The sequence below is a fragment of the Dromiciops gliroides genome, chromosome 1 (assembly GCF_019393635.1).
Source record: "Dromiciops gliroides isolate mDroGli1 chromosome 1, mDroGli1.pri, whole genome shotgun sequence".
In the NCBI taxonomy this organism is placed as follows: Eukaryota; Metazoa; Chordata; class Mammalia; order Microbiotheria; family Microbiotheriidae; genus Dromiciops; species Dromiciops gliroides.
Genome location: NC_057861.1, coordinates 420,188,963 through 420,216,518, shown reverse-complemented (window position 1 = coordinate 420,216,518; position 27,556 = coordinate 420,188,963). Strand labels below are relative to the sequence as shown.

At 40.0% G+C, this 27,556-nt stretch overlaps 1 protein-coding gene across 8 annotated transcripts in view; it reads left to right on the top strand.

Moving 5' to 3' along the window:
- The window catches only part of RAI14 (retinoic acid induced 14), a 179,680-nt gene that overhangs the window by 123,867 nt on the left and 28,257 nt on the right, over positions 1 to 27,556 (top strand). For 7 of the 8 annotated variants that reach the window (XM_043976112.1, XM_043976111.1, XM_043976109.1 and 4 more), the window contains 2 exons: positions 21,379 to 21,467; positions 27,307 to 27,371. In XM_043976112.1, the coding sequence (XP_043832047.1) occupies positions 21,379 to 21,467; positions 27,307 to 27,371 (154 nt within the window). Of the gene's footprint in view, positions 1 to 2,507; positions 2,527 to 21,378; positions 21,468 to 27,306; positions 27,372 to 27,556 lie in introns of those variants that run through there. The other variant, XM_043976113.1, reaches the window with a different exon arrangement.

Genomic DNA, 27,556 nt, shown 5'->3' with positions numbered 1-27,556 from the left:
TTCATCAGAAAACTGCCTGTTCATATCCTTTGACCATTTCTCAATTGGGGAATGACTTGGATTCTTATAAATTTGATTTAATTCCCTATATATTTTAGAGATGAGGCCTTTATCAGAAGCACTGGCCTCAAAAATTGTTTCCCAGCTTTCTGCCTCCCTTCCAATTTTGGATGCATTGCTTCTGTTTGTACAAAAATTTTTTAATTTAATATAATCAAAATCATCCATTTTGCATTTTATAATATACTCTATCTCTTGTTTGGTCAAAAACTGTTTTCCTTTCCAAAGATCTGATAGGTACACTATTCCTTTCTCTCCTAATTTACCTATGGTATCACCTCTTATGTCTAAATCATGTATCCATTTTGACCTTATTTTAGTATAAGGTGTAAGATGTTGGTCTATGCCTAATTTCTGCCATACTATCTTCCAGTTTTCCCAGCAGTTTTTGTCAAATACTGAGTTCCTATCCCAGAAGCTGGAGTCTTTGGGTTTATCAAACACTACATTACTAGTGTCATTTACTACTGCATTTCCTGAGCCTAGCCTGTTCCATTGATCTACCACTCTATTTTTTAGCCAGTTCCAGATAGTTTTGATGACTGCCGCTTTATAGTAAAGCTCCAGGTTTGGTACCGCTAACCCACCTTCCTGTGAATTTTTTTTTCCAGGATAAACTTTTGAGTATGGTGCCAGCTAATTAAAGAATTTACCATTGCTGGGAATGGTTATTTCTAGTAACTTCATAAAAACTGAAATTGATTATATTTTTTAAAATAGCAAACACCTCATAAATGATGTGGGAGTCATTCCTGATTTAGTTATCTGTGTACACTTCAGGCCACAAGCTTTGTTGGAGCAAAGAACAAAATTAGTTCAAACTAGAAGAAATAAATAAATAAAAAGGAGACTATGCTATGGCCTGCAGTTGAAACAACTCATTCTTGACCTGTTCAAACAAGTCATTCATGATGAAATTGAGTAATAGATGGAAGAAAGGATATAATTACAAACTATAATAATTTCATGCAAAAGTTTAACTAATATAAATCAATTGCCATATTAAGGAGATCAGAAGAATCCCAAAGATGACCCCAAAGGTGCCTTAGTCATCAAACACAACTTATTTGCCAAGCTGAAAGAGATGGCAGCCAAAGACAGCATTGGTTTGGAGTATAAACTAATTTGCAAAATCTTAGCAAAGAATTTTGGAAGAATGTGAGTAGTAATTAAGCATTCATCTCAAGGGCATTTAAGAATTAAAGTGGAAGGAAGGAAACAAACAAAAGATGGAAAAGACTTGAACAGATTTTTCTAACCAGCTTTTCAGTATCAAGGGTAGTCATCATACTCTTAGAAGTTCTAATGGAGGAGCTAGAAATGTCACTAAAGAGAGCAAAAATAGAAAAGGCAGTTAAATTAGAGCAAGTCTATATAAAAGACATCTATGCTGGGAGTGAAATAGTAGTGAGGGATCATTTCACAAGTTTTCTCTAGAGGGGAAGACACCAAAAGTAAGGGGGAAATATTGGTCCAGATAGATAGGTAGGTAGATACACACACACATATTTAAAAAGGCAACTGAGAAAATACCAACTACTACTGTACCATATGCTTGCTTTCCTATGTACATTAAATTTTTATAAGAATCATCACATATAGGGAGCATCGTCAAGCAGAATTCTAGAAGACTTTTTTTTTTTTTTTTTTTTGCAGGGCAATGAGGATTAAGTGACCTGCCCAGGGTCACACAGCTAGTAAGTGTCAAGTGTCTGAGGCTGGAATTGAACTCAGGTCCTCCTGAATCCAGGGCCAGCCAGTGCTTTATCCACTGAGCCACCTAGCTGCCCCTCTAGAAGACTTTGGCAAATGATATTCCAAAGTAAACCACATTTTCACTATTACACAATTGGGCTGTAAGAAATGATGAGCAGGGGCAGCTAGGTAGGTGGGGCAGTGGATAGAACACTGGCCCTGGATTCAGGAGGACCTAAGTTCAAATCCAGCCTCAGACAGTTGACACTTACTAGCTGTGTGACCCTGGGCAAGTCACTTAAACCCAATTGCCTCACCAAAAAACTCCCAAAGAAATGATGAGCAGAAAAACCTGGAAAGACTTACATGAGCTGATGCAAAGTGAGATGTACTGTATACAAATTAGCAGCAATATTGCAAGATGATCAGCTGTGAATGATTTGGCTATTCTCAGCAATGAAATGATCCAAGACAGCTCTGAAGGACTTAGGAAAAATGCAGTCCACTATAGAATTATTGTCATCTATGCCCTGTGACTAGTGATTAGAGGTAACATAATAAAGTAGTAAAATGCATAGCAGGAAGTAAGGATTGGGTGGGTGTTGGAAAATGTTTTGTTAGTTCAAAGATTGATTTGATACTTTGAAAGATCCATGTTTTTGTTCATGTGGGCACTCCCTCCACCAATGTTGATCAACATCTCTCCACATTTTATGGGTTGCTTTGGCTGAAGAAACTCACCGGGCTGCAAACCTTCTGGTAATGAGAAAGGTTTGTAGATTAAATTTATTTTTTAACTGTTTTTAAAGCTAACTTGTGTATATCAACAATGAGTATTATTTAGATAGTAGGATGTATTACTGAGAGAAATTTTAGAAGTATATGAAGATAAATCAAGATTTTCATTTGTAGTTGGGGGAGCTGGTTGTCAAAGAAGGAGGGGAGGGATGTCTGTTTATAGGCAGTAGTACATCTTAGGGGTTTTCCGGTCTTCCAGAGTCTGTAATCCTGTGAAATTCAAGGGTAACTATGGCCTCTGGCATAATAACTCTGCTTGGGCAGAGAATTGTGTCAGTGTATTATATTCTGTGCACTGTGGTCGTATTTAGGTCTCCAGTCAGTTCCTTGGGGTGCCTTAGAGGTAAACCTCTGGCCAGCCAGCTGTCTGAAAAGATCATTTTACATAGCTGCTGAATTCCAGCCCAAATGCAGATCCCTAAATTAACTTTAACCTGATCCTGCAGTGGTGTTGGGCTGTGCTGAGGAAGTGGCCAATATGTGCAGATAACAAGGGGAGAAGGACCCTGGAGTGCTAAGGCATATCATGGGCAGGTAGTCAGTTGACCACCATTACCAAATGCTGACACCAGCTTTGTCATTTCTATGGTACATGACTTTTCCGCATTTGACTTTCTGTCAACTGAGAGGCTGCTGGTTTTGAAATCTGTTTAGGTGACTAGTTTGTAGTCCACAGAATTGGACCTGGAGGAGGCATTTCCTGTTTTAGTACACCAAGACTTCATCCATTTAGGTAACACCCAACAGCACCCATGTTCACCAAAGACTCCACTTTGGTGAAAGGCTGTGAAGAATGAGGGGCGAAGCATCGAGACAGTTATACAGTCAGTCAGAACTTATTAAGCGCCTATATTATGTGCTAAATGCTGGGGATACAGTTAGTCTTGTTCTACTCTTTGCTTAATGTCTCTTGTTCTTGCGGTACCATAAGCATTTGGATTGGCAAGATGTTAAATCTTTGAAGTGATCTGTTGTCCCAGAGGGCTTTTCTGGTTAGATTTGTTTGTTTGGACTGGACCTGTGGTTTCATTGATATAGAGAACTCCTGGTCAGGGAAAAAATGCCTTTACAAAGCAGATTGTTAGATACTCTGCCATTTATCATCTTAGAGGGTTGGTTGGAGACACTGAGAGCTTAAGTGACTTGCCCAGAATCGACACAGCTAATATACATCAGCAATGAACTTGAACCTAGGTCTTCCTGACCACTCTCTGTCCCCTTCAGAAAGAATGCTGCCTTTCAATAAGGATATCACTAAGGTGATTGTTTCTGCCTGACTATCGGTTTGTGTGTATTGGCAAAAAACGAATGGCTGGAATAAGTGGTTCATAGCCATTTTTTGCCCCAGAAATGGACAGGGGATTGAAATCATGTGAATACCACTGACTTGAGTACTTTTATGTGATAGTGACTTCCCTCAACCCTTTTAAACCTTATTTCCATAGTAGTTCCTAATGTGGCTCACACTGTTCTCTGGGATACACTCTGGACTGCTATCCCTAGAATGTCCTTTCTTTCTTTTTGCCCATTAAAGCCCTAACTCAGATGCCAATTAATCCTCCAAGTCCTTTCTGACCTGTAGGCCTCACAAAGTACTTTTTAGAATGCTCTGATGTACTTATCACTTTATATTATATATTCTAGTTATCTTTGTTGGTCTCATTCCCTTATTAGAATATCAGCAAACACTATATCTGACTTAAATGTTTATGAATAATAATTGATTAATAGTTATCATTGATGCATTTGGATTATATGAACAAATTGTATCAAAATCTTCCCCTAGTATATTCAGACTTCTTATATCTTTTTCTTTTCTTCTTCTTCTTCTTTTTTTTTTTAGTGAGGCAGTTGGGGTTAAGTGACTTGCCCAGGGTCACACAGCTAGTAAGTGTCAAGTGTCTGAGGCCGGATTTGAACTCAGGTCCTCCTGAATCCAGGGCTGGTGCTCTATCCACTGTGCCACCTAGCTGCCCCTATATCTTTCTTCTTTTATAAATTTAATATTTTATTCCCCCCCCCAATTGCATGTAAAAACAATTTTAACATTCATTTAAAATTTTTTTTTGAGTTCCAAATTCTATCCCTCCCGCCTTCCATTCTCAGCCTCATTGAGAAAACAAGCAATTTGATATAGGTTATATATGTGCAGTCATGCAAAACATCTTTTCATGCATAACTTTCTTTAAAATGGGAGCTCTTGGGGTTTTTTCTTTTCTCTCCCAGTTTTCTTCCTCAAACCTTTCTTCCAAGAACTACTTCCTTCCTATTAGAGAAGGACTTTAACATAAAATCATCCATGACACTGAAAATTCTTGTCCAAGTTTTGGTGAAACTGGAGAAAAGAGAAGGGATTTTTTTTTCTCCAACGGGGTTCTTGAAGAGACAGTGAGGAAGGAGTCAAGACAGTGAGAAAGAATGGCTTTGGAGTCAGAGGACATGGATTCAAATCCTACTTCTGATGAAGATTATCTGTATAACCTTGGGCAAGCTACTTAATTTCCTTCAGCCTCAGTTTCCTCATCTGTAAAATGAGAGAATCAGACTAAATGGCCCCTCCCACTCTAGACTTACGATCTCATCACTCTACATGATATGAGTAAATTCTGCTTGGTAGATCCTGCCAACCCAAAATGGCTTTGAAATCAAACCTAGCTAAAGACTGTCATTCAAAGACACACCTAGGTAATTTCAGAGAGGCTTTTTCCAGAAACTGACCACCAGCTAATCAAGTTATTCTGACTATAGCTAGTCAAGATCCCATCATATTAAGGAGGAGTTGAGAGTACCTAACTTAATGAAATGAGAAAACATTGTCACCAGCCCTGAAAAATAACAACTATTAATGCTTTATCATCTTTTTCTTCCTTGATCTCTCCAGCAAAAGCCACTAGTGGTGTTGATATACTGCAGAGTTGAACAGGAGGGAAGAGAGCTGGATGAATGCCTTGAGGACATTGAACAGCTTTTTCAATGACAGTAGTTTTCAATTAAAGCAAAGGCACATATTTGCATTATTAACATTTTCCCCAGTGTTTCTATATGGCAGCAATATGTGCTTGGTCCCACTGATCCCAAAGAATTAAGACAAAAAAAGATAAGGGACTGATGCATAGTGAGTGTGAGCAGATTGGAATTCTGTAACCCATGAGGAATTCTGAACTCAGTCAATAAGACTTTATTAAGAGCAGTGTACTGCGCTAAGTTCTGGGAATACAAAGAAAGGCAAAAACATGATCCCTTTCCCCAAGGAACTCATCTTCTAGTAGAGAAGACAACATTATATATAGCTATGAAGATATATAAAATATATAAAGTGTAAATTGGCAGTAATCTCAGACAGAAGGTACCAGCAGTAGGGGTAGAGGAGAGTGAGTGGAAACTGGAAAAAAGTTTGCAGGAGAACATTCCGGTCATGGGGGACATTTGGTGAAAAGATCCAAAATTGGGAGGTGGAGATATGTGAAAACATCAAGGGGGCCACTGTTACTGGCTGGATCATAGAGTCCATAGAATGGAGTAAAGTGTAGGAAATCTGGAAAAGCCAGATTGTGAAGGTTTTAAAAAACCAAACAGAGCATTTTATCCTTGACCCTAGAGGTAATTGGAAGCTACTGGATTTTATTGAGTAAGAAGGTGACACGGTCAGACAGCTGAGAGGATAGATTGGAGTGGGGAGAAACTTGAAGCAGGAAGACCAACCAGCAGTTTGTTGTAGTAGTCCAGGAATGAGATGATAAGAGTCTGCACCAGGGAAAAAATTTCATTGGCGACAAAGGAATAGGTGTACATATTAGAATGAAACCAATAGGTATAGTATGTTAGCCTGCCTAGATGACATTTAATAAATCATCCCCTACTTTATAATTTGATAAAGGTAAGGATTATATCACAATTGTAAACTCAAATAGATCTGTGAGTTAATTCAGGAGTTCCCTCCATTGATATAGATTGTAAGCCATATATGCCAGCCCTGCTATAGGACTCTTGTCCATGCTGGTCAAAAAGTTCACAGGGAGAGTGTAAGGAACATTCCCCAAATGCTGTTGACCTTCCATTTCTTCCAAGGGCACTGACTTGTCCACCGACCGTCATTCCTCACTTTGACCATATGACCAGCTTAACTGCTATATGATTATTCGATGACATCCTTTAATCCTGCTCTTCTACTTGTGTGAGGGATTTCCAATTCTGTGTCCTAAGGGCCCGTCCAGTTCGGACAGTCTAAATTAGGCCATAATAGCAATCTGGTCCTCTCCTCAGAAGATCAGGCCCAAGAGCCATGATTACTATTGCTGTACAAAAACTGGTGACATCAATATCAAGGACTACCATCCACTGCTTTTTTTTTTTTTAATTGAGGCAACTGGGGTTAAGTGACTTGCCCAGGGTCACACAGCTAGTAAGTGTTAAGTGTCTGAGGCTGGATTTGAACTCAGGTACTCCTGACTCCAGGGCCGGTGCTCTATCCACTGTGCCATCTAGATAAGGATTTTTTTTTTTTTGGTGAGGCAATTGGGGTTAAGTGACTTGCCCAGGGTCACACAGCTAGTGTTAAGTGTCTGAGGCTGGATTTGAACTCAGGTACTCCTGACTCCAGGGCCAGTGCTCTATCCACTGCACCACCTAGCTGCCCCCATCCACTGCTTTTTAAAGGCAGCATGGGCATCCACCACCAATTTGACAATGGCAGTTGATCAAGTATACCAGAATTAAAATTATAGCAAGTCTGTGGGAAGGAAGCATCTCTCCAGGTCCAACTGAGATACAGAGGTTTGAGGGTCACCATAGAGAAAGACAACACAAAGACAGTTAAAAAAAAAAAAGGATTCCTCTAAGCTAGAGTATCTGATGGTTCTTCTATAGCAAGAGTTCTTAACCCAGTGTCTGTGAACGTAGGTAAGTAGGTAGTTAATGGATAGATGGATGGATAGACAGACAGACAGACAGACAAACATATGCATATTTTTGATAACTGTATTTTGTTTGTTTGGGTGAGGCAGTTGGGGTTAAGTGACTTGCCTAGGGTCACACAGCTAGTAAGTGTTATGTTTCTGTGGCCGGATTTGAACTCAGGTCTTCCTGAATCCAGGGCTGGTGCTCTATCCACTGTACCACCTAGCTGCCCCAATAACTGTATTTTTTATTATTTTTATTTTTTTTAGTGAGGCAATTGGGGTTAAGTGACTTGCCGAGGGTCACACAACTAGTAAGTGTTAAGTGTCTGAGGCCATATTTGAACTCAGGTACTCCTGACTCCAGGGCCAGTGCTCTATCCACTGTGCCACCTAGCTGCCCCTCAATAACTGTATTTTAACATACTTGGTTTCCTTTGTAATCCTCTGGATTTTATTTTATTCATATCAAAACAATACTCTGAGAAGGGATCCATCTGAGAAAGGGTCCATGATACAAGAAGTCAAGAACCTTTGCTACTCCTCAAAGTTCATCTGCAATAATCTTTTCTTTCAATGTGGCAGTGCCACTGATATAATCACACTACTTCTAGTAATAATTGTTATTCACATTAAACCAAAACTTTGAGGTTTTACAAAAATCTTTCCATATATTAATTATCTACTTTGATCCCTTCAGCAAACCTGTGCTATACGTGCAAATATCCTCATTTTAAAGATGAAAAAGCTGAGGACCAGGGAAGGGAAGTGACTTATCCAGAGTCACATGGCTATCTAGTAAGCATCTGAGGAATTCAAACATAGGCCTTTCTGACTCTAGGTTCAGAGCTCAAGCCCCTTTGCCAGGCTGCCTTTCAGAGAACACTCAGGTTTGATACAGGAGGGGGTGGGGATGGGAAGTGCATCCTATGTTTGATTAACATGATGGTTACAGGGAACTGAAGAAGGGCCCCCAGCAGATTGGGTAGACAGGTATGGAGAGTTTGCAATCTGCATCATTGGAGAGAATTTTTCAGTCAATGAAATCACAGATCCATTTGCCTATTTGAGTAAGATAGTATTTATCCATTACTCTTGTGTCTCATTTAAGCATTGTTTGTTAAGGGTCAGAATTCAGTGTAGAGTCAAAGTGTTCAGACTCCATCCAAGGGTTTAATAACTGAAGTATGTAATGGATCTCCATGTCTCGAATTCCAAGGACAAATCTGAACAGCACCGATTGTGAAGAGCAACAGGAGAATACTGTGGCATGCTGGTTTATGGGTCTGATTAATAAATACTATTGCCCACATTTATAAACCTAAGCAAAAGAGAGAGGAAATGAGCAGGTGCTAGATTCTAAGGCCTAAGGCCTTTTCTAGCCCTGCATCCTGTAATCCTACAAGTTCCCTGAACCAGTTATTGACCCACAAGGAGATGCTGACCCTATCACTCTATCAAGATGAATCACTTTGAATTAATCCCTTTGCTGGTGCTTTTAGGGCCCCTAATCCTCTTTTCAAAAAAAAAAAAAGTCATCGTTTATTATAAATGTCAGGTTCCCTTAGCAGCAGTGTCTCAGATTGGAAAGCTAACAAATGTTTCTGTCTCCCAGTTTTCCACCAGATTGGTTTCCAATAGGTGTAGAGATTAAAGTTGCTGCTACTGCTGCTTTGGAAAAACATTGACAGCAGCTTGTCATGTGCCATCCAGGGCAGCACTTTGGTGCCTCTAGGGGATTTGTCCCTGAGCCAGCTCTATTCTGTGATGTGTCTGTTACAATGCCATATACTGAACTGCAGAACAGAATTTAGTTTTCCAAGGCCTTTGATAGCTAGAAACTATTAAACTTAATATCTTTAGGTAATTAGATCAGAATTTGAATTGGGAGTTGGGCCCTTTTCAAAATTTCTTATAAGGGCCAATGTCTGTCTTGAAAAATAGAATGTGAAAAAACACCTCTAGCCAAAGAGGTGGGAATCTCAGGGTCTAAATGTTGCCTAGGTAGTCACATATAAGGCAGCTAGATGGCTCATTGGATAGAGCACTGGGCCTGCAGTCAGAAAGACTCATCTTGCTGAGTTCAAATACAGCCTGAAACACTTACTAGCTGTATGACCCTAGGCAAGTCACTTAACCCAGTTGTCTCAGTTTCCTAATCTGTAAAATGAGCTGGAGAAGGAAATGGTGAACCACTGTAAAATCTTTGCCAAGAAAACTCCACAAAGAATCAGACACAGCTGAAATGACTAAACAAAACTGTCATCTCAGTTGACCCTTCCCCTCCCCCTCCCATTTAGGTGCTACCATTATAAATGGAATCATAGATATGGAGCTAGACAGGACCTTAAAGCACATATAGTTTAACCACTTCATTTTATAGGCGAAGTGACTGAGGAGTAACCAAGAGGTTCAGTGACTAGCCCAAGTTCACATGAATAGGAGTAAAAAATGGCAGAGTTGGAATTCAAAGTCTGGTCCCATGAATCCACATTAAACATTCTTTCAACTGAACAAGCCTGCCTCCCTTTTCCATGGGTGGTAACCCCAATTCAAATGTTTTTAATCCTTCAGGGCTCATCCCAAGACAATTGCTTTGTAAACCTGCAAAGTACATAGTTTGTTATAAAGAGGGACTTTTGCTGCATTGATCTCTGAGGTCTTGTCCAACCTAGATTCTGTGACTGTCTCAGGGTGGACAGAAAGGTATTAATTACTAAAGGAAAGTGCACTTGGTTCTGGAGTCAGAGGATTGGGGGGTCAAAACCTGCCTCTGACATTTATTACTTGTGTGACCTTGGGCTAGTCACCTAACCTCTAAAACGAAGGAGGTCACATCCCGTTCTATATCAGTGCTTACCTGAGAAAAGGGAGTGGATGAGCTACCCTGGAAGAATTTGGTGTGAATGAAAATGTTCTGAAAGACTGAGCTTTTTGTAAAAGGAAGCTAGGGTCCCCCTCCCCCAGGTCTGTTTGAATATAGTCATCAGGAAACAAGAATGAGTTATTGTATGAAAGGTAAAAGGAAATTGCTTAGACTCTAACTCTTAGGCTCCTGCATGGTCAAAGTTCAAATCCCTTTAAGGGTCTAGGACTGTAGAAACTCTCCCACATTGTGCTGAGGTGTTTGTTTAGGGAAAGTTTGCGCAGCTTGTAGGGAAGTGGTTTGTAGGAAATGAAATCTCTCCTGCAGGTCCTGTTTGTTTGACACTTGAATTGCATTCCCTCAGATTCGAGAGCTCTAGAAGTGCTTATGGCCATTCGGGAGTGTTTGCAATTTTCCAGAAACTTCTTACTTTCTATTTAATTGGGGGTGGGGGGAAGCCTCACTGGGGAGGGAGAAGGTATTGCTAAAACCCCACCTGCTGCAGCCCCCTCATGCTCAGCCTGCGCTTCATTCTCTTGCTTTGGCCTAGTTCAATCGATAGAATGACATATTTTATGGGAAATCACCAAGAGGAAACCTTGGGAACTGCTTAAGGGACCCGGTCACAGCACGGAAATTCCAAATATCATTAAAGGGGCAAAGGGATCAAAGTAGTTTTATGTAAATCTGCAAGCTGTTCTGTTTGGGTTTTTTAACTGTGGTTCTCTTGAGGAGCTCCAGCTGAGTTTTTGTAAGTATAAAGCTAAATACTCTGTATAACAATTAAATCCAAAACAGACTGTGACTGGTTTTTTTTCTCTTGGAATATTTCTATGAAATTGTATTTAATTGACTTTGGGGGCTTTTGCTTTGAAAATCAACTACAAAACAAAAGGCTTTGGGGGAGCTGGAGGTATTTTCCACTGTTGGTAATCCCTGGTTGGTTATGCCTTCAGAGCTCAGTCACCATTGCACCCACATCAGAACTTAGAGGCCCCTTAGCTGCCCCAGGAACATCCCTGTGACTGGAAGAGATGTCACCTTCATTGAGTTCTTGACCTATTGACAAATGAAAACCATCAAAAAGCCTATATAAAATATACTATTAATGTTCACGTTAGGAATTTCTCCCTGAAGGTCTTCTGGCTTCAGTTCTCGGCCACTCTTCCAGTTAGCAGCATTGTGCAGATAATTCCCAAATCTCCATCTCTGGCCTTGACCTGTCCACTGGGCGCCAGTTCTGAACTTCCAGTTGACTGCTAGTTGTCTCCATCTTGATTTCACTCCAGCACCTCAAATTTAAATGTTGTAAATTGAACTAATAATCCTCCATCCTCCCCCCAAAATTCCTACCCCTCCATTTGATTTCCTCATTTTTTAATGGTTCTATTGACTGGCTCACTCAGTGACCTGTTGTTCCCAGACCTACTTGTCACTCAGTATTGGGGGGGAAGAGTCACCCTTGTTAATCAATCCTTTCAGTCATGTCTGACTGATTCTTCATGACCCCATTTAGTTTTCTTGGCAAAGATACTAGAGAGGTGTGCCATTTCCTTCTCCAGCTGATTTTACAAATGAGGAAACTGAAGTAAATAGGGTTAAGTTACCTGCCTAGAGTCACATGGCTAATGTCCGAGGCCAGATTTGAACTCAGAAGGATGGGTTTTCCTTAGTCCACTCTATTCACTGCACCACTTAGCTGCCTCTAGGAGTCTGCTAGTTCTCAGCTTTGTATTAACTGATAGTGTTCACATAGTAAGTAATCCCCTGAACCTGTTTGTACCTGGAAATTGTTACATATTTGCTACCTTGGGGAGGAACTGAGATGCAATGGCATTTTGTGTTTTGGGTTTTTTTTGTGGTTTTTTGGTTTTTGGTGAGGCAGTTGGGGTTAAGTGACTTGTCCTAGGTCACACAGCTAGTAAGTGTTGTGTCTGAGGCCAGATTTGAACTCAGGTCCTCCTGACTCCAGGGCCAGTGCTCTATCTACTGTGCCACCTAGCTGCCCCTGCCATGGCATTTTTTGCTGATGTCGAACCAATCTCAATTGTCTTTATCTTCTTATAAAAGTTATCAATAAAAGCCGGCTCCATCTTGAAACCATTACTGATCTCCAGTGATCGGCTCATCACCGTGCTGCTACCTTGATGTACCTTAGTAAACTCTTTTCGTTCTCTTTTTCCTGATTTTTGCCTTCTTTATCAGGGCAAAAGCCCAAACAAAGAATTTTTCTTTTAAGAGTACTACCAATCTTGCAGTCACCTAGGCTTAGTAAAGCAGGTATAATTGAAAGATTGTTGCATTGGAAGCCACAGGATTTGAGTTTGAATCCCAGCTCTGCTGCTTGATATCTTTCTGACCTTGGGCTAATCACTTACCTTTTCTCAGTTTTAGTTTTCTCATTAACATGAAGGAGTTGGATTATATGACTTCTAAGATTCCTCATCTCTATATCCATAACATCTCTTGCATTTCATTCCCTTCTTTCCACTCTTGTTGCCAAAATCCAAGTTTGCCTACTGTCATATATTGGCCTCCTAGTTAGTCTAATGGCCTTCAGCCAATCCAGCCTCCACAAAGCTGCCAAAATGACTGTGTACTCTTATGATCATGTCTCATCATGTTGTGCCCTTGTTCAAAACTTATAATGACTTTCCACTGTCTATTGAATAAAATACAAACTCTTTAGACCAATATTCAAACTAGGCCTGGAGTCAGGAAGACCCAAGTTCAAATCTGGCCCCAGACACTTACTAGCTAGGCAAGTCACTAATGACAATAACAACTCCTATTTATATGACATGAATAGAGCATAGAAGCAAAATTCAAGTTCGTTGTGGAAATAACTTCTGCGCAAAGTACGGGGTGTTGAGGTGGTGGGGGGGAGGGCAATGTCTGCCATTAAAGGACCTGGAAACATTCAGGTGGTACAATTTAAAGACATGTCATATTAGCCAGAGTTCCTGTGTTCAGGCTGTCAAAGAGAATCTTGCAACAGTGGCATCAAAGAAGCCAAAGGAGACAATACATCTATTTGGTTTTTGTTTTAAAAACACTGGGGGTGGGGCAGTTCCCTGATGTTAATTTATATTTAAAGGAGGCCTGCAAACGTTACAGATATCCTGATACTGCATTCTTTCTTTCTTTCTTTCTTTCTTTCTTTCTTTCTTTCTTTCTTTCTTTCTTTCTTTCTTTCTTTCTTTCTTTCTTTCTTTCTTTCTTTCTTTCTTTCTTTCTTTCTTTCTTTCTTTCTTTCTTTCTTTCTTTCTTTCTTTCTTTCTTTCTTTCTTTCTTTCTTTCTTTCGGCAATTGGGGTTAAGTGACTTGCCCAGGGTCACACAGCTAGTAAGTATTAAGTGTCTGAGGCCGGATTTGAACTCAGGGACTCCTGACTCCCAGGCCGGTGCTCTATCCACTGCGCCACCTAGCTGCCCCGATACTGCATTCTTTCTAACAGTATGCCTATAAAGTAAAATTTGGTACTTTGGTTTTTTTGTGGATTGAAGAGATGACAGTTCATTTAAATCAGTATTTACATTCAGGCAAGGCAGAAAGTTTAGGAGGAACTGTGTTTTCTAGGCACTGCTTTGCTCTCTCTCTCCATCCCTCAGTCTTGTTTGTGATATTTTAATTGGTAATCCTTTCTGTCCCTAGTCACAGGTCAGATTCCATTACAAAAACAAACTCCAAGAGACTGTCCAAATCTCTTCATTAAATATTGCCTGAAATAAATGAATCATTGGCTAGGCAAAACACTTAGCAGAGTGCCAGATACAGAGTAAGTGCTATATAAATGTTAGCCATTATTGCATTAGAAACCTCCATATTCTAACAGACAAGAAGAATGAGCAGCTTTTCCTATGTCTCATATACATGTAACCAAATTCTCCAAATTACTGATTCCTTAGTATAATTCCTTTTCATATGATATATTTTAAGATAATTATATACTTAACATTAACCATATATTGACTGTATACATACCTTACATTATATTCACATTCTATTAAAATATGTACATATATAATAGTTATTTTCTTTATTTACCCTTTGTTTTCTCCATTTATCTCAATGGGTATGTGCATTTTTCATTTCTTCTTTTGATTCTGCTTTTTTACTTCACATAGATTCACACATTATTTCATAATCCATGTATTTATCATTTTAAATTGCTTGATAATGGTCCTGTAAATTGATATGCTGCTATAGATTCAGTCCTTTACCAATTGTTACACATTTAGGTTGTTTCCCTTTCTTTGAAATGGCAAACATCACTGCTTCTGAATGCTTTTGTTTACCAAATAAGCTAACTGTTCATATGTGTGTGTGTGTATTCAGATACGTTGCATATGCACACATGTTCAAAGACTAACTAGGAGGCCAATATATGACAGTAGGCAATGAGGCTCTGAACTTGGATTTTGGCAACAAGAGTGTATGCATAGCAGCGGCCCTGGATTCAGGGGGAACTGAGTTCAAATCCGGCCTCAGACACTTGACACTTACTAGCTGTGTGACCCTGGGCAAGTCACTTAACCCCAATTGCCCCACAAAAAAAAAAAGAGTATGCATATATGCATTCAAAGGTGTGCGTCTGACCCTAGGCATTATATCTTTGAACAGACATTTTGGTCATCACAGAGCAACCAAAAGGCACTATTTGTAATTTCAAAGAAATGGAAACAGCTTAATTGGGCAACAGCTGGTAAATGTAATGGACTGTGCCATTTAAGATGATACAAGTATGGAATATGAGGAAATCTGTGGGGACTTATGCAGTACAATAAAGGGGAGTTACAGATCAAAAGAACCATAAACATGGGTAGCTAAAGTGGCCCAGTAGATAGAATGCTGGGAGTTCAAATCTGGCCTCAGACATTTACCAGCCATATGACCTTGGACAAATAACTTAACCCTATTTTCTTCACTTTCCTCATCTGTAAAATGAACTGGAGAAGTAAATAGCAGAACACTCCAGTTTCTTTGCCAAGAAAACCCTAAATGTGGTCATAAAAGGTCAAACAACACTCAATAAACAACAACTAACTATACATACAAAAGACAACTGTTCAAAAGTACATACCAATCTGTCTTTGAATAGTTAATTAAAAATTTTTTTTTATGCTCTTACAGTACATTTCTAGGAATTATTGAAATAAAATTGTATGTTATTGTTTTTGTGACTCTAGTTATGTCATGCCAGATTGATATCCAAAGAAGGTCCCAACTTGTAATTCCACTAGCAGTGTATTAACTTCTGTCTTTATAATCCACCAGCATTGATTTCAGTCCCTTTTAGATATTTTTGGTCAATCTGCTGTGTATAAAGTTGTGCCACAGAGTTGTTTCAGTGTGCATTTTTGTGATCTTTGATGTGATTAAAATCACAACTCCTTATCAGGAATGATTCTTATGGATAGGAAAACTGGATACTCTTATCTTCTGTCACTTGCACATCCAGGTTTTCTCACTGCCCAGTTGTGTTTCTCCATGAACACAGCCAATTTTTCACGTGAGTATATTGTTAAAAATTGGCACCATTCTGGTTTACAATTTGAAGGTCAATTCTAATGACATTGATTATGCCAAACCACGCTTGTGTGTTATCATTCTAATGAAAGCTGTCAGAATATTGACAGCTCACCTATAAGCTTTGTAAATAACTAATGCCAAATAACTTTATGGATCATAAACTTAGAATTTGGAGGGGCTTTAGAAATCATTTAGTACAATCCCCTCTCTTAAAAAAAAATTACAAGAAAACTGAGACCAGGAATGGCAAAGTGATTTGCCCAATATTGCACAGGCTGTAGCAGGCCCAAGATTTAAACCTACATCTTATTTTAATTCAAATGTCCTTAGACAGAGTTCAACTTTATGTCTTTGAGTTTATTGGATATTTATCTTTTATTAACACTTTTTCTTTCTTGACTGATACAGACATAATCGCTTCTGATTTTTCTCTATTAAATGGCTTTCCCAGAATCCTGAGAAATTCCTTCTCTTTTAACACATTTATAGGATTCTGTGTATGTTTCTCATTGTTTGGAAGACTTGCCACACTTCTACCTTTAACCTCTTTTATGATGCTATTTGGAATTGTGTTTAATTTTACAAATCACTGGTGTTAATGATAGCTATCAGCTTTCTTATAGTGGAAAATGTTAGTCCAAAAGAAAGATATGAAATAAACAGACATGGAATATATTTTCTCCACTCACTGACCTTTTATTCCACATCTCAGTTAACACCTGATTAGAATGTGAGCTTCTTGAGGGCAGGGGCTAATTTTACCTTTCTTTGTAACTCTGCCATGCAGGAATAGTGCCTGGTGCTCAATAATACTTTTTGATTGATTATTTATTGAGTATCTACTATATGAGAAGAGTCCTGTAGACCATACACTGATACTATTAACAAAGAAATAAGATAATTCCTTTTTTATTCATTGTTTAATCTAGTTAACCAAAACATATGAATAATGACAAATCTATCTCTAATAAAAACCTCAGAAAATTAAGGATGACACAAATACAGCTTGTTCATCCATATTAGTGCCAAAGCAATAGAGGATGGGGCAGTGAGGGGAATGGCAAGAATCTCATTTCTTTCTATCCCTTTGCCTGAATGAAATTGTGTGAGTAGACAGAAGGGGAAAGATGGGAAAGATATTGATATAGATATAGATGTATGTGTGTATGTGTGAACATACTAACCAATTTTATCTCAGTAAATGGATTCTGATTCACTCTTCAGAAAAACATGACTTTGAAAATTCTTTGAAGTTGTTTTGGCTGCCATAACTCACAAAACTGCCTATTCGTATATGAGAGATTGTGATCTTCATCTCTCAAGGGGATATTACCCACACAAGTGAAATTTCATGACTTTTGGAGTATAGACACATTTGAAGTTGTAAATACTGAACATACTTCCAGTGAGGAGGTCAGTAATGAAATTCATCTTGGAGTCCAGTTCTATGAGAGTTGGATATGCCAATGGATGAAAAGTACGGCTCCTATTGAAGATTTAGTATCTAGTGTGATAGAATAACCTGTTTCTGCTGGTAATGCTTGCTTATTTACAAATTCTCATTTAAAATACAAGCTGATGGACTACTAGCTTAGATTTTTTTGTGGCTATTAGCCACATTCTTTTAGTGAAATACAAATAAATAAACAGATGCCTAAAGAGGGTAAATGACTTGTCCAGGGTCACACAACTAGCAACTATCTGAGGCAGGATTTGAACCCAAGTCTTCCTGACTTTGAGTCTGGTACCCCATTCATTTTGTGACATTGCTTCTAGCAGTCGTGCATGTGCCATATTAGTTGAGAACAGACACTCCCCCATGCTTAGCCCCTTCACATTTAGCTTGACAGGTAAGGTAAAGAAGTGCCTATTTCAGACTAAGAAGGTTGATCCTTGACTAGTTATCATCAACTTCTGTTGGAAGCTATTCTTTGGTATGAGATTTTAGTGCTCAAAGATGAATCCAAGAGTAATCAATTGCTAATATGTGCCCAGCTCTGCAGAAGCTGGAGAAGTACACCTGTTCTCAAATAAGGTTTTTACACTTTAGTTTGGAAACTTGAACTAAAATATGTGAAGAAATTAGGAGGCACGGTATTGTACTTGGCAGACTATAAATACAGCAGGATTTCAGAGAATAGGGAGGTCTCTGACGGCCTTGAATAGTTGCAGAATGTTTCATGGAGGTAGGACATCAGACTGGGTAGGACTTGAGAAGGTAGAAGGAACGAAGAAGGAAGCCATTCTAAGCAGAAACAGACAGACAGACAGGAGGTACTGTGTGCATGGAGTATTTATGAAGAATCCTCTCTGGAGTAGATGAGTCTTGTTTCAGAACTATAGAAAATAGGTTAATGTTTCCCTGCTTTTGCTCATGGGGAGAAATATGGAGATGGGACATAGAGAAGAGTGTTTGCAAGTTTACCTATGCTTTTTCTTTAATGGAAGCAAAAGGAAGCCCGAAACATTACAATCTGAGTTGTTAAAAGGATGCATCTTAATGTCTCGTAAAATTTTGTCTACCTTGGCAATGGATTCACCCTTCTGTTTTGGAGCAACTGGTACTTAGGGAAAGAAGTATGTTTATAACTTCCTGCCAGTTGTGGGATGTGTCCTAGAAACCAGTCCTGTGAAATAAACATTGTAAATGGTACTGTACACACACATTTATGCCTCTGTGTGTGTGTGTGTGTGTGTGTGTGTGTGTGTCTGCGTGCGCATATGTGGGCATGCTAAATGTTTTCCTTCATATGAATGTTGGGCTTCTTTTCCAAGACTGGCTATAAATGTACATAGATCCATGGGGTGTTCAGGAGGGAGGGCTTGCTGAGACCCTTTTTTTTTTTAAATTTTGTGGGGCAGTGAGGGTTAGGTGACTTGCCCAGGGTCACACAGCTAGTAAGTGTCAAGTGTTTGAGGCCAGATTTGAACTCAGGTCCTCCTGAATCCAGGGCCGGTGCTTTATCCACTGAGCCACCTAGCTGAGCCCTTTTTAGGGCTGTTCATCCACCTTTGGTGTCTCACTGATACACTCAACTCTCACCTGTGGCTCCAAGAAGCTGTAGCATGCACAGTGGTCACACCCAGTAAACCGTCTTGGCAGATGTTGAGGGTAATTGACAGCCGTCAGTGAGTTAGAGGGATGTCTACTCAAGCATTTGAAGACTTGACTGGGTGGAATGGGTAGATGAGAAGAACTCGTTCCAACCGTTATGAAGATGACTGAAGTAGGCGCCATCAGGCATCAAATTCAGCAAGGTCATCTACTGCATCCTGGGCCATCGCCAGTCATCTTCACTTTTGTACATCGATGACTATGGATGCCTCACTTAAATCCAATCCATGCTGAAGTCAAGATATCACCCGTAATGTCACTGGTCCTCTTTGAAAATGAAGGACAAACAGCAACAACATGGATCCATCCACATACTTAGTTCTCCTTGTGACTAGTGACATGTATTTGTTTTAATAAAAAAATCTGTTTGGATTTAGGGCCATGACATTACCCCAATGGCTGTGTATTCATCCATTATGGGGCTTCTCTCCAACATAATCCTGCTACTATCTTCTTCCTTTATCATTCAAGACTCTCCATGCTACCTTCTCCCAGAAGCTGACTTCCTGTGGCTGTGCAGAAAGCTCCAAACCTCTCCCCTTCACCAGGCATCAGTGCCCTGGGATAATTATTACCTGATACCAACCTGGGCACCAGAAGCAGCAGATACTTGTGTGCTGTTGGAAAAATCACTCCCTCACCCTCAGGTCTCTCGACCCGCCTCAGTGGTCTCTGGGATCTAGACTAGCAGCCTCCTTTCCTTCTGTAGACAAAGGGTGAGTGTCGCTGGATAATCAAGTTTTAATGCAGTTGAAACCTCATTATAGTATCTTTTCCCTTAAACCCACCCTTCTTCCAAACTGCCTGTTTCTGTCTAGGACACTATCATTCTTTAGTCACTGAGGTCCTCAACCTCAGGAACCTCCACTCCCTCCTGTTCACTCACACTCTGCATCCACTTAGTTGCTAAATCTCATCTTTTCTGTCTGCTCAACAGCCACATTTTTTGTTCGCTTGTTTGCTAAGATAATTGTTTTAGCCTCCCTTTAATGACCAGTCCAAAGTGGGGGTTTGTCTTGTAGACCTGGAGAGGAATGGGATTGTGCCTCATGTATCCAGAAGCTTAACCATATGCTTAGGATCCTTCCAGTGGTTTTGATGGCAGCTTGACAAAATGTTGATTGGGAAAGGTCTTTGGCACCTTTAGAGCCAAGTGAGGAATAGGGATGACTGTCAGAGAAATCAGAATGAAGGGCAGTTTGGAAGGGAAAGCGCTAGCTGCTTTTTCCTCCTACTCTCTTTCCTTTTACCCTTGAGGTCTTTGCCATGGTGTTCAACTAGGAATTGTCAGGACGGCTGAGACATAACTGTGGATTTGGCCCTGGAGCGTTCTGTAGCCACTGTGCCCTATCCCTGCCTCTGGTGAGTCTTCTAGTTTTGCAGGGCAAAGGAATTCGGTAGCAGCATGACTTAGCAAATACTGTTGGACTTACAGTTGGGAGATCAGAATTTAAATATCACCTCAGACTAAATATGAAGTATCTTTTAAAATTAACTTGTAGGGGCAGCTAGGTGGCACAGTGGATAGAGCACCGGCCCTGGAGTCAGGAGGACCTGAGTTCAAATCTGGTCTCAGACACTTAACACTTACTAGCTGTGTGACCCTGGGCAAGTCACTTAACCCCAATTGCCTCACTAAAAAAATAAAAATAAATAAAATTAACTTGCATTAGAATTATACATTTAGAGGCAGCTAGATGGCACAAGGAATAGGATGGTGGACCTGGAATCTGGACCTCAGACACTTGGTAGCTGGGTTTACCCTAGGCAAGTCACTTTATAGTTGTCTGTCTCAGTTTGTTCATCTGAAAATAAAGACAATAATAGCAGCTATCACCCAGGGTTGTTATATGGATAAAATTGAATATTTGTGAAAGTGTTTGGCAAACTTTGAAGTGTTATGTAAATATTAGCTAGTAGTAGTAGTAGCAGTAGCAGTTGCAGCAGCAACCTCAGCAGTAGTAGCAGTAGGAGTAGGGGTAGGAATAGTGGTGGTGGTGGTGGTGGTGGCGGCAGCAGCAGCAGCAGCAGCAGCAGCATGGGGGGGCAGCTAGATGGTGTAGTGGATAAAGCAGTGGCCCTGGATTCAGGACGACCTGAGTTCAAATCCAACCTCAGACACTTGACACTAACTGTGTGACCCTGGGCAAGTCACTTAACCCTCATTGCCCCCCACAGAAAAGTTTAAAAAAAAAAAAAGTAGCAGCAGCAACAACAGCTACCACCACCATGCTGCTACCATCGTTGCCATCATCGTCGTTGTCATTGTCACTTCCCAAGGGCAGGAACCATGTTGTTTTCCTCCTGTCAGTAGTTTTGGGGAGGTTAGGAAGAAGAGCAGGTCTTGTGGGGAAGAGGATGATGTTTTTTTCTGTGAAACCTATAACTAACCAAGATCTTGGTGCTTTCTTCTTCAGTTTCCACCTGGCTGCATCAAGAGGGCATGTGGAGTGCCTCAGGGCCATGGTTACCCACGGAGCAGATGTGACAGCACAAGATACTGCAGGTACATTTTCCCCATCATTAAATTCCAATGAAGTGAAATACTTGTTGTTTAATTGCCTAGATTCTTTCAGCACTTTTTTTGTTTTCCCTTTCCATAGCAACTGTATTTTTAGATTTATCTGTTTTCATTTTATATCTAGTTATTAAACTAAAGTTATTAGGCTTTGAACCTTTTTATTAGAGGGATGGGAAGAGAATGGGTAAATTTATTTCTAGTTCTAAAAAGCATTCTAGAAAGTCTGTATTTTATGTAGACCATATCTGTTTTCCATATTCTGTCTGCAAAGTGGTCAAATATTTACTGTGGTGTAAATAGTATCATATATACGTAGTCAACTTGTGATTGTATGTACAAATGGAAGATAGGAAGGAAGTAGTCTTGCTTTTAATATTAGCAAAATCTAATTCCCCCACCACCACCCAAAATCTAATTGCCGTACTGGGCGAAACCCATACTCCAGTTGGGCCCGGTGTTCTGTCTCTGATACAGGCAATAGTCACACTATGAGCTGCCTAACTGGTAGAATTCAGTGCTAACACACCATAGGCTGATTATGTGGCTGTGCACCTTTTCAAATTTTAATCTGTTGAGCCAGATGGGCCACAGTCTACTGGGTACCATCATGCACACTGAGTTTCCAGAACCTCATGAGATGGGTGACTCTGAAGCATAGAATCTCAGTTAGAAAGGACCTCAGAAGTCAGCTGGTCAAATCCATACCTTCACCTGTGTCCCCAGCCAGTAAACACTCCACTACCCCTTGAAGACCGACAGTGTTGGGGAGCTCAGCTATTCCTGGGGCCACCTAGTTCATTCTGGAATGCAGTTTTCCCTTAGGGAGGGCAGTGTTTGTCTCTGTACAATCTCTACATCTTATCTTTGTTCTGTCTTCTGGGAAAAAGGAAACAAGTCAAGTCCTTCTTATATTTGATATCCTTTTAAATACTTAAAGAAACCTATAATCCTCACTCTACCCTCCAGTGTTTTCTTCCCTAGATTAAATCTCTCTTCCAGCAGATACTTACAAGGCATGGTTTCCAGCCTTCCTACCTTCCTACTCAATCTCTCCTGAACCTACCAAAACTTTTAAAACAATTCTCCAAATGTGGTTTGACCAGGGTAGAGACAGTGAGATAGTTACCTCCTGCATCAGTTTCTTCTTTATCCTGGATATAAGGGCCATCTCCAATCATCCTGATCTACATCTTGCCACTGGACCCATGTGGCTCATGGAGGAGAGAATGAGGTTGGTGAACTTGCACAGCCCTCCCTCACTTAAATCCAGTTCACTGCAAGTCATGACATCAGTGTCATGGTCCTCTTCAAGAACGTAGGACAAACAACAACATCCTGGATATAGTTAGTTGTTGTAAAGATAAAATAACATTTGCAAAGCCCTTTGCACAATGCCTGGCATGTAGTAGGCACTATTTAAATATGCTTGTTCATTTCCCCCATAGTACAGAGTTGTTTGCGTCTTGTCTCCCCATTAAATTGTGTTCCTCCTGAGGACAGAGATTGCCTTTCACCTTTCTTAGTCTTCCTAGTGCTTAGAACAGTGTCTGGTGCTTGATAAATGCTTATTGGCTAACTGACTATGCTTCTATTAATATAGCCTAAAACCGTGTTAGCTTTTTTTTTTTTTTTTTTTTGGAGAGGCAGTTGGGGTTGAGTCACTTGCCTAGGGTCCCACAGCTAGTAAGTGTTAAGTGTCTGAGGCCGGATTTGAACTCAGGTCCTCCTGACTCCAGGGCCGGTGCTCTATCCACTGCGCCATTTAGCTGCCCCCGTGTTAGCTTTTTAAACTACAAAATCAGTCAAGTCATATTAAGATAACAGTTCACTAAAACCCTAAGAACTTTTTCACATCAACCATTTTCCATGTCTCCCATTTTGTACTTTTTAAAACCCAAGTGAACAGCTTTACATTTTCCCTATTAAATTCTCTATTAAATAAAATCTTATTTAGTTCAGCCTGTTATTCTAGATCTTTGAAATACCTCTAGTTTCCATTGTATTTTCTGCACCTCAGCTTCATGTAAGCTACAGATTAGTAGACGTGCTTTCTATGACTTCATCTGAAAATGATGCATAGAATGAGACCCAGAACACATCTTTGGGGTACACCCCTAGAGCTCTCCTTCTGAGTAAACAGTAACACACACACACACACACACACACACATATATATCCCATCCCATCCCCAGTGGACTCACAGCACTAAAGACTCAGACAACCAATGCCACCTGAATCACCTGAATACAAAGCAGCCATCAGGGACTCCAAGCTTTCTGCTGCTTGGCTGGTGCATCCTAATGCCTAACTCAGTTAATAGAGTTATGCACAGCTGAATCAACTTGAAGTATTCTCGTTATCTATCCTTATTGAATAACTGAATAACCTTTCTCCCCTCCCTCCTCCTCCTCCTCCTCCTCCTCCTTCTTCTTCTTCTTCTTCTCTCTCCTCCTCTTTCTCTCCCCCCCTCCCTCTCTCTCCCTCTCCCTCCCTCCCTGGATTCAAGAGGACCTGAGTTCAAATGTGACCTCAGACACTTGACACTTACTAGCTGTGTGACCCTGGGCAAGTCACTTAGCCCTCATTGCCTTTCCAAAAAAAAAAAGAAAAAAAGGCAAAAAAGTACACACAACACACTTTTAAGTTTAATCTATATCACTGGCATTTTCGTCTTCACCTTCATATCTAGATAATCAACAAAACAAGTCAGGCTCTGATTTGTAACAATTTCTAAGGTAATTTCAGCAATTTCATCTCACACTGAAAATTTAACAATCTGGGTAGGACCTGTTTCTAGTACACCCCTGTGCCTAGTAGGCTGGTAACCTTGTCATTTATGGATATGAGATTAAACTAGGAAGACGTTCCTGATGAACCTGTTCTGACTCCCAGAGATCAACACTGTCCTTTATAAATGCTTACCAAGCATCCTTTAATACATTCCACAATTTTTCCAGGAATCTTAAATCAAACTTACTGCCCCATAATGTGAAGATTCCATCCCTTGCCATTTGTGGAAATTTGGGTTCTCTCCTCTAATCTTACAATAATACCATATTTTTTCACCAGTTATTTCAAAAGAACAAAGTAAAGTTTGTTAGGACATGGTGACCTGGCTCATTGAAGTGGTTAGGTACTCTCTATCTTGGGTTTCAATAGCTGTTAACCATTTTTCCCCCTATTCCCAGTCCAAAAATATTCTTCTTAGCAGGAAAAAAAAAATTCAGTTCAAGTCAGTGAACACTTAGTACCTCCTAGGTGCTGGGCTCCATATTCATCACTGGGGATAAAATAAATAGTTTCTACCTTCAAGGAGTTTACCTTCTATGAGGGGAGAAATATATATGAAGCAAATTCAGTGATAATACCAGAGGACCAGACTGAGGGCTAATGTAATAATTGCCTTTGAACATAAGGACATGGATCATAAAATAGATACTTTGCAAGTATTTCTCCCTTTTCATAGGACACTAGGTAAAAATGAGACAATTTGCTAGGTGTAAAAGAATTTTTAAAATACTGATGTGTAAAACACTGAAATAAAAGCAACCAGAGGGGATTGTGGGATCTCTCTCCCCAGAGACTTTCTAAGTGCTCCTTTGGCTATATCCCATAAAGTTTAAAATGTATTTATGTTTTTAAAATATTCTGTTATGGTCTTCTCAATTTTCTTTCTAACCTAAACATTATTATTTAACAGTATCATTTAAGTCCCATGGGATAGATACTCTTGAGAGCTTTTTTTCTTTATTTTATTGCTTTTGGTCTGAGCAATAAATGGCCAACCTGCCCAATTGCCCCTATTGCTGGAGTTAATCTACATTTTTACCTCATGTCCTCTGAAAAGGTAGGAGCACTTGTTAAATATCTATGTGTTGGTCAACATCCTTGTAGTCAGAGGCAATTATTACATTGGCCCTCTGCCTGGTCTTATAATAAATATATTATGTTGAATTTAACTTCATGTGTGCTTGGTAATTTTTCAGTCATTTCTGACTTCTTGTGACCGTATTTATGATTTTCTTGGCAAAAATATGGAGTGGTTTGCTTCCACAGCTAACTTGACAGATGGGGAAACTGAGGCAAAAAAAGTTAAGTGACTAGGGGCAGCTAGGTGGCACAGTGGATAGAGCACTGGCCCTGGATTCAGGAGGACCTGAGTTCAAATCCAGCCTCAGACACTTGACGCTTACTAGCTGTGTGACCCTGGGCAAGTCACTTAACGCCAATTGCCTCACTAAAAAAAAAAAAAGTTAAGTGACTTGCCCATAGTCACACAGCTAAAAAGTATCTGAGTCCAGATTTGAACTCAGTTTTTCTGACTTTAGGCTCAGCACCCTATCCACTACACTGCCTAGTTGCCCACAAATTTACATTTGTGTTGGCATAAACTATAAGACAGGAATAACTAGTGTTCAAATAATGCCCTAAAGTTTGCAAGGCGATTTTCAAATATCTCGTTTGATCCTCACACCCACCCAATAACAGGTGCAGTTATTATCCCCGCTGAGAGAAATTGAGGCAAATAGAGGTTAAGTAACTTTCTCAGGTCTGAGACTGATTAGCTAGGGTTTACTTATAAATTAGAAGCTTTAGCACCAGTTTTGAGCATTAAGCATTTATTAAAGCATACCAGGTATTAGTAATAAGAGAACACCTGGGTCAGAAAGATAGGAAAGTCTAGCTAGGATCTACAGGAAAGAGAAGAGAGCAAGAGCCGCCTTCACCTACAAGTCTCAGGCCAGAAAGATGAAGTTCCTGTGCCTGTAAGAGTGGAAGCTACCTGCAGGTCTGAAAGAGAGGCGGTACCTACACACTACTCCAAGCTAATTGGCTGGTAGCATTCAAGTACATTGATTCACTGAACTTGAGGGTGGGCCCGTGTTGAGGTCAAAGTCCACACACACCCTCTTCAGAGTCAGGCAGGTGTGCTTTCAATCAAGTCAACTTCAAGTTCATTAATCAGCAAAGTCAGTCAATTCTCAGTCAATCCAATCAGTCCAAATCAATCTCATCTGGGACTTTTGGGCAGCGGCAAAGGCCATTATTTTCTTACAATTTGAACTTGGGTGTTCCTGACTTCACATCCAGCACTCTGTCCATTGCATCATCCATTTTCACCCTATCATCATCATCAAGAATGAGAGTGTAAATGCAGAAATATGTTTAATGTAAATATATAACCTATATCAGATTGCTTTCCGTGTTGGGGAGGAGGGAGGGAAGAGAGGGTAGGAGAAAAATTTGGAACTAAAAATCCTATGAAAACAAATGTTGTGGGGGCAGCTAGATAGCACAGTGGATAAAGCACCAGCCCTGGATTCAGGAGTACCTGAGTTCAAATCCGGCCTCAGACACTTGACACTTACTAGCTGTGTGACCCTGGGCAAGTCACTTAACCCCCATTGCCCCACAAACAAACAACAACAACAAAAAAAAAAAAAACCAAATGTTGAAAACTGTCCTTACATGTAACTGGAAAATAATAAAATACTTTTTAAAAAAAAATGTAGAGTATAAAAGCAGGGCTTCTCAATAGTAGGTTACAAATTCATGGCATGCTCCTAAATTGATGCTTGTAAGTGGTTCCTAAGGAATGGACAGGATGCTCTGTTTTCCAATTCACTCCCCCTCACCTGCTCCTCGGAGCCACACACCTTCTTTCTGTCACCTCTCCAGGTTACAAGTATGCCCTTTATCTGAAGATGAACGATTCAGCCTTTGTTGCTGAAAATCCCATTTCCTCATAGTTGTCTGCATTAGGAGATAAGCCAGGGATTCAAAACGTGCTGCAATGTTTGTTTTTTGTTTTTGACTCATTCAGGACACAGTGCTTTACACCTGGCGGCCAAGAACAGTCACCCTGAGTGCATTAAGAAACTTCTTCAGGTAAAATAGTGAAACCAATAAAGTTCTCCCCCTTATGTCTTTTTTTTCCTTATAAGTTCATGTTATTTTTCCTCCTTCAAACCATCTTAGGTAACTACTTTACCTTTTTCTAGAATCCTTTTTAGTTCAGAAGAGTGTGTTTCCTGAGAAGCTTCACCATGGGAATGGTATCCTCTGGGGGAAAA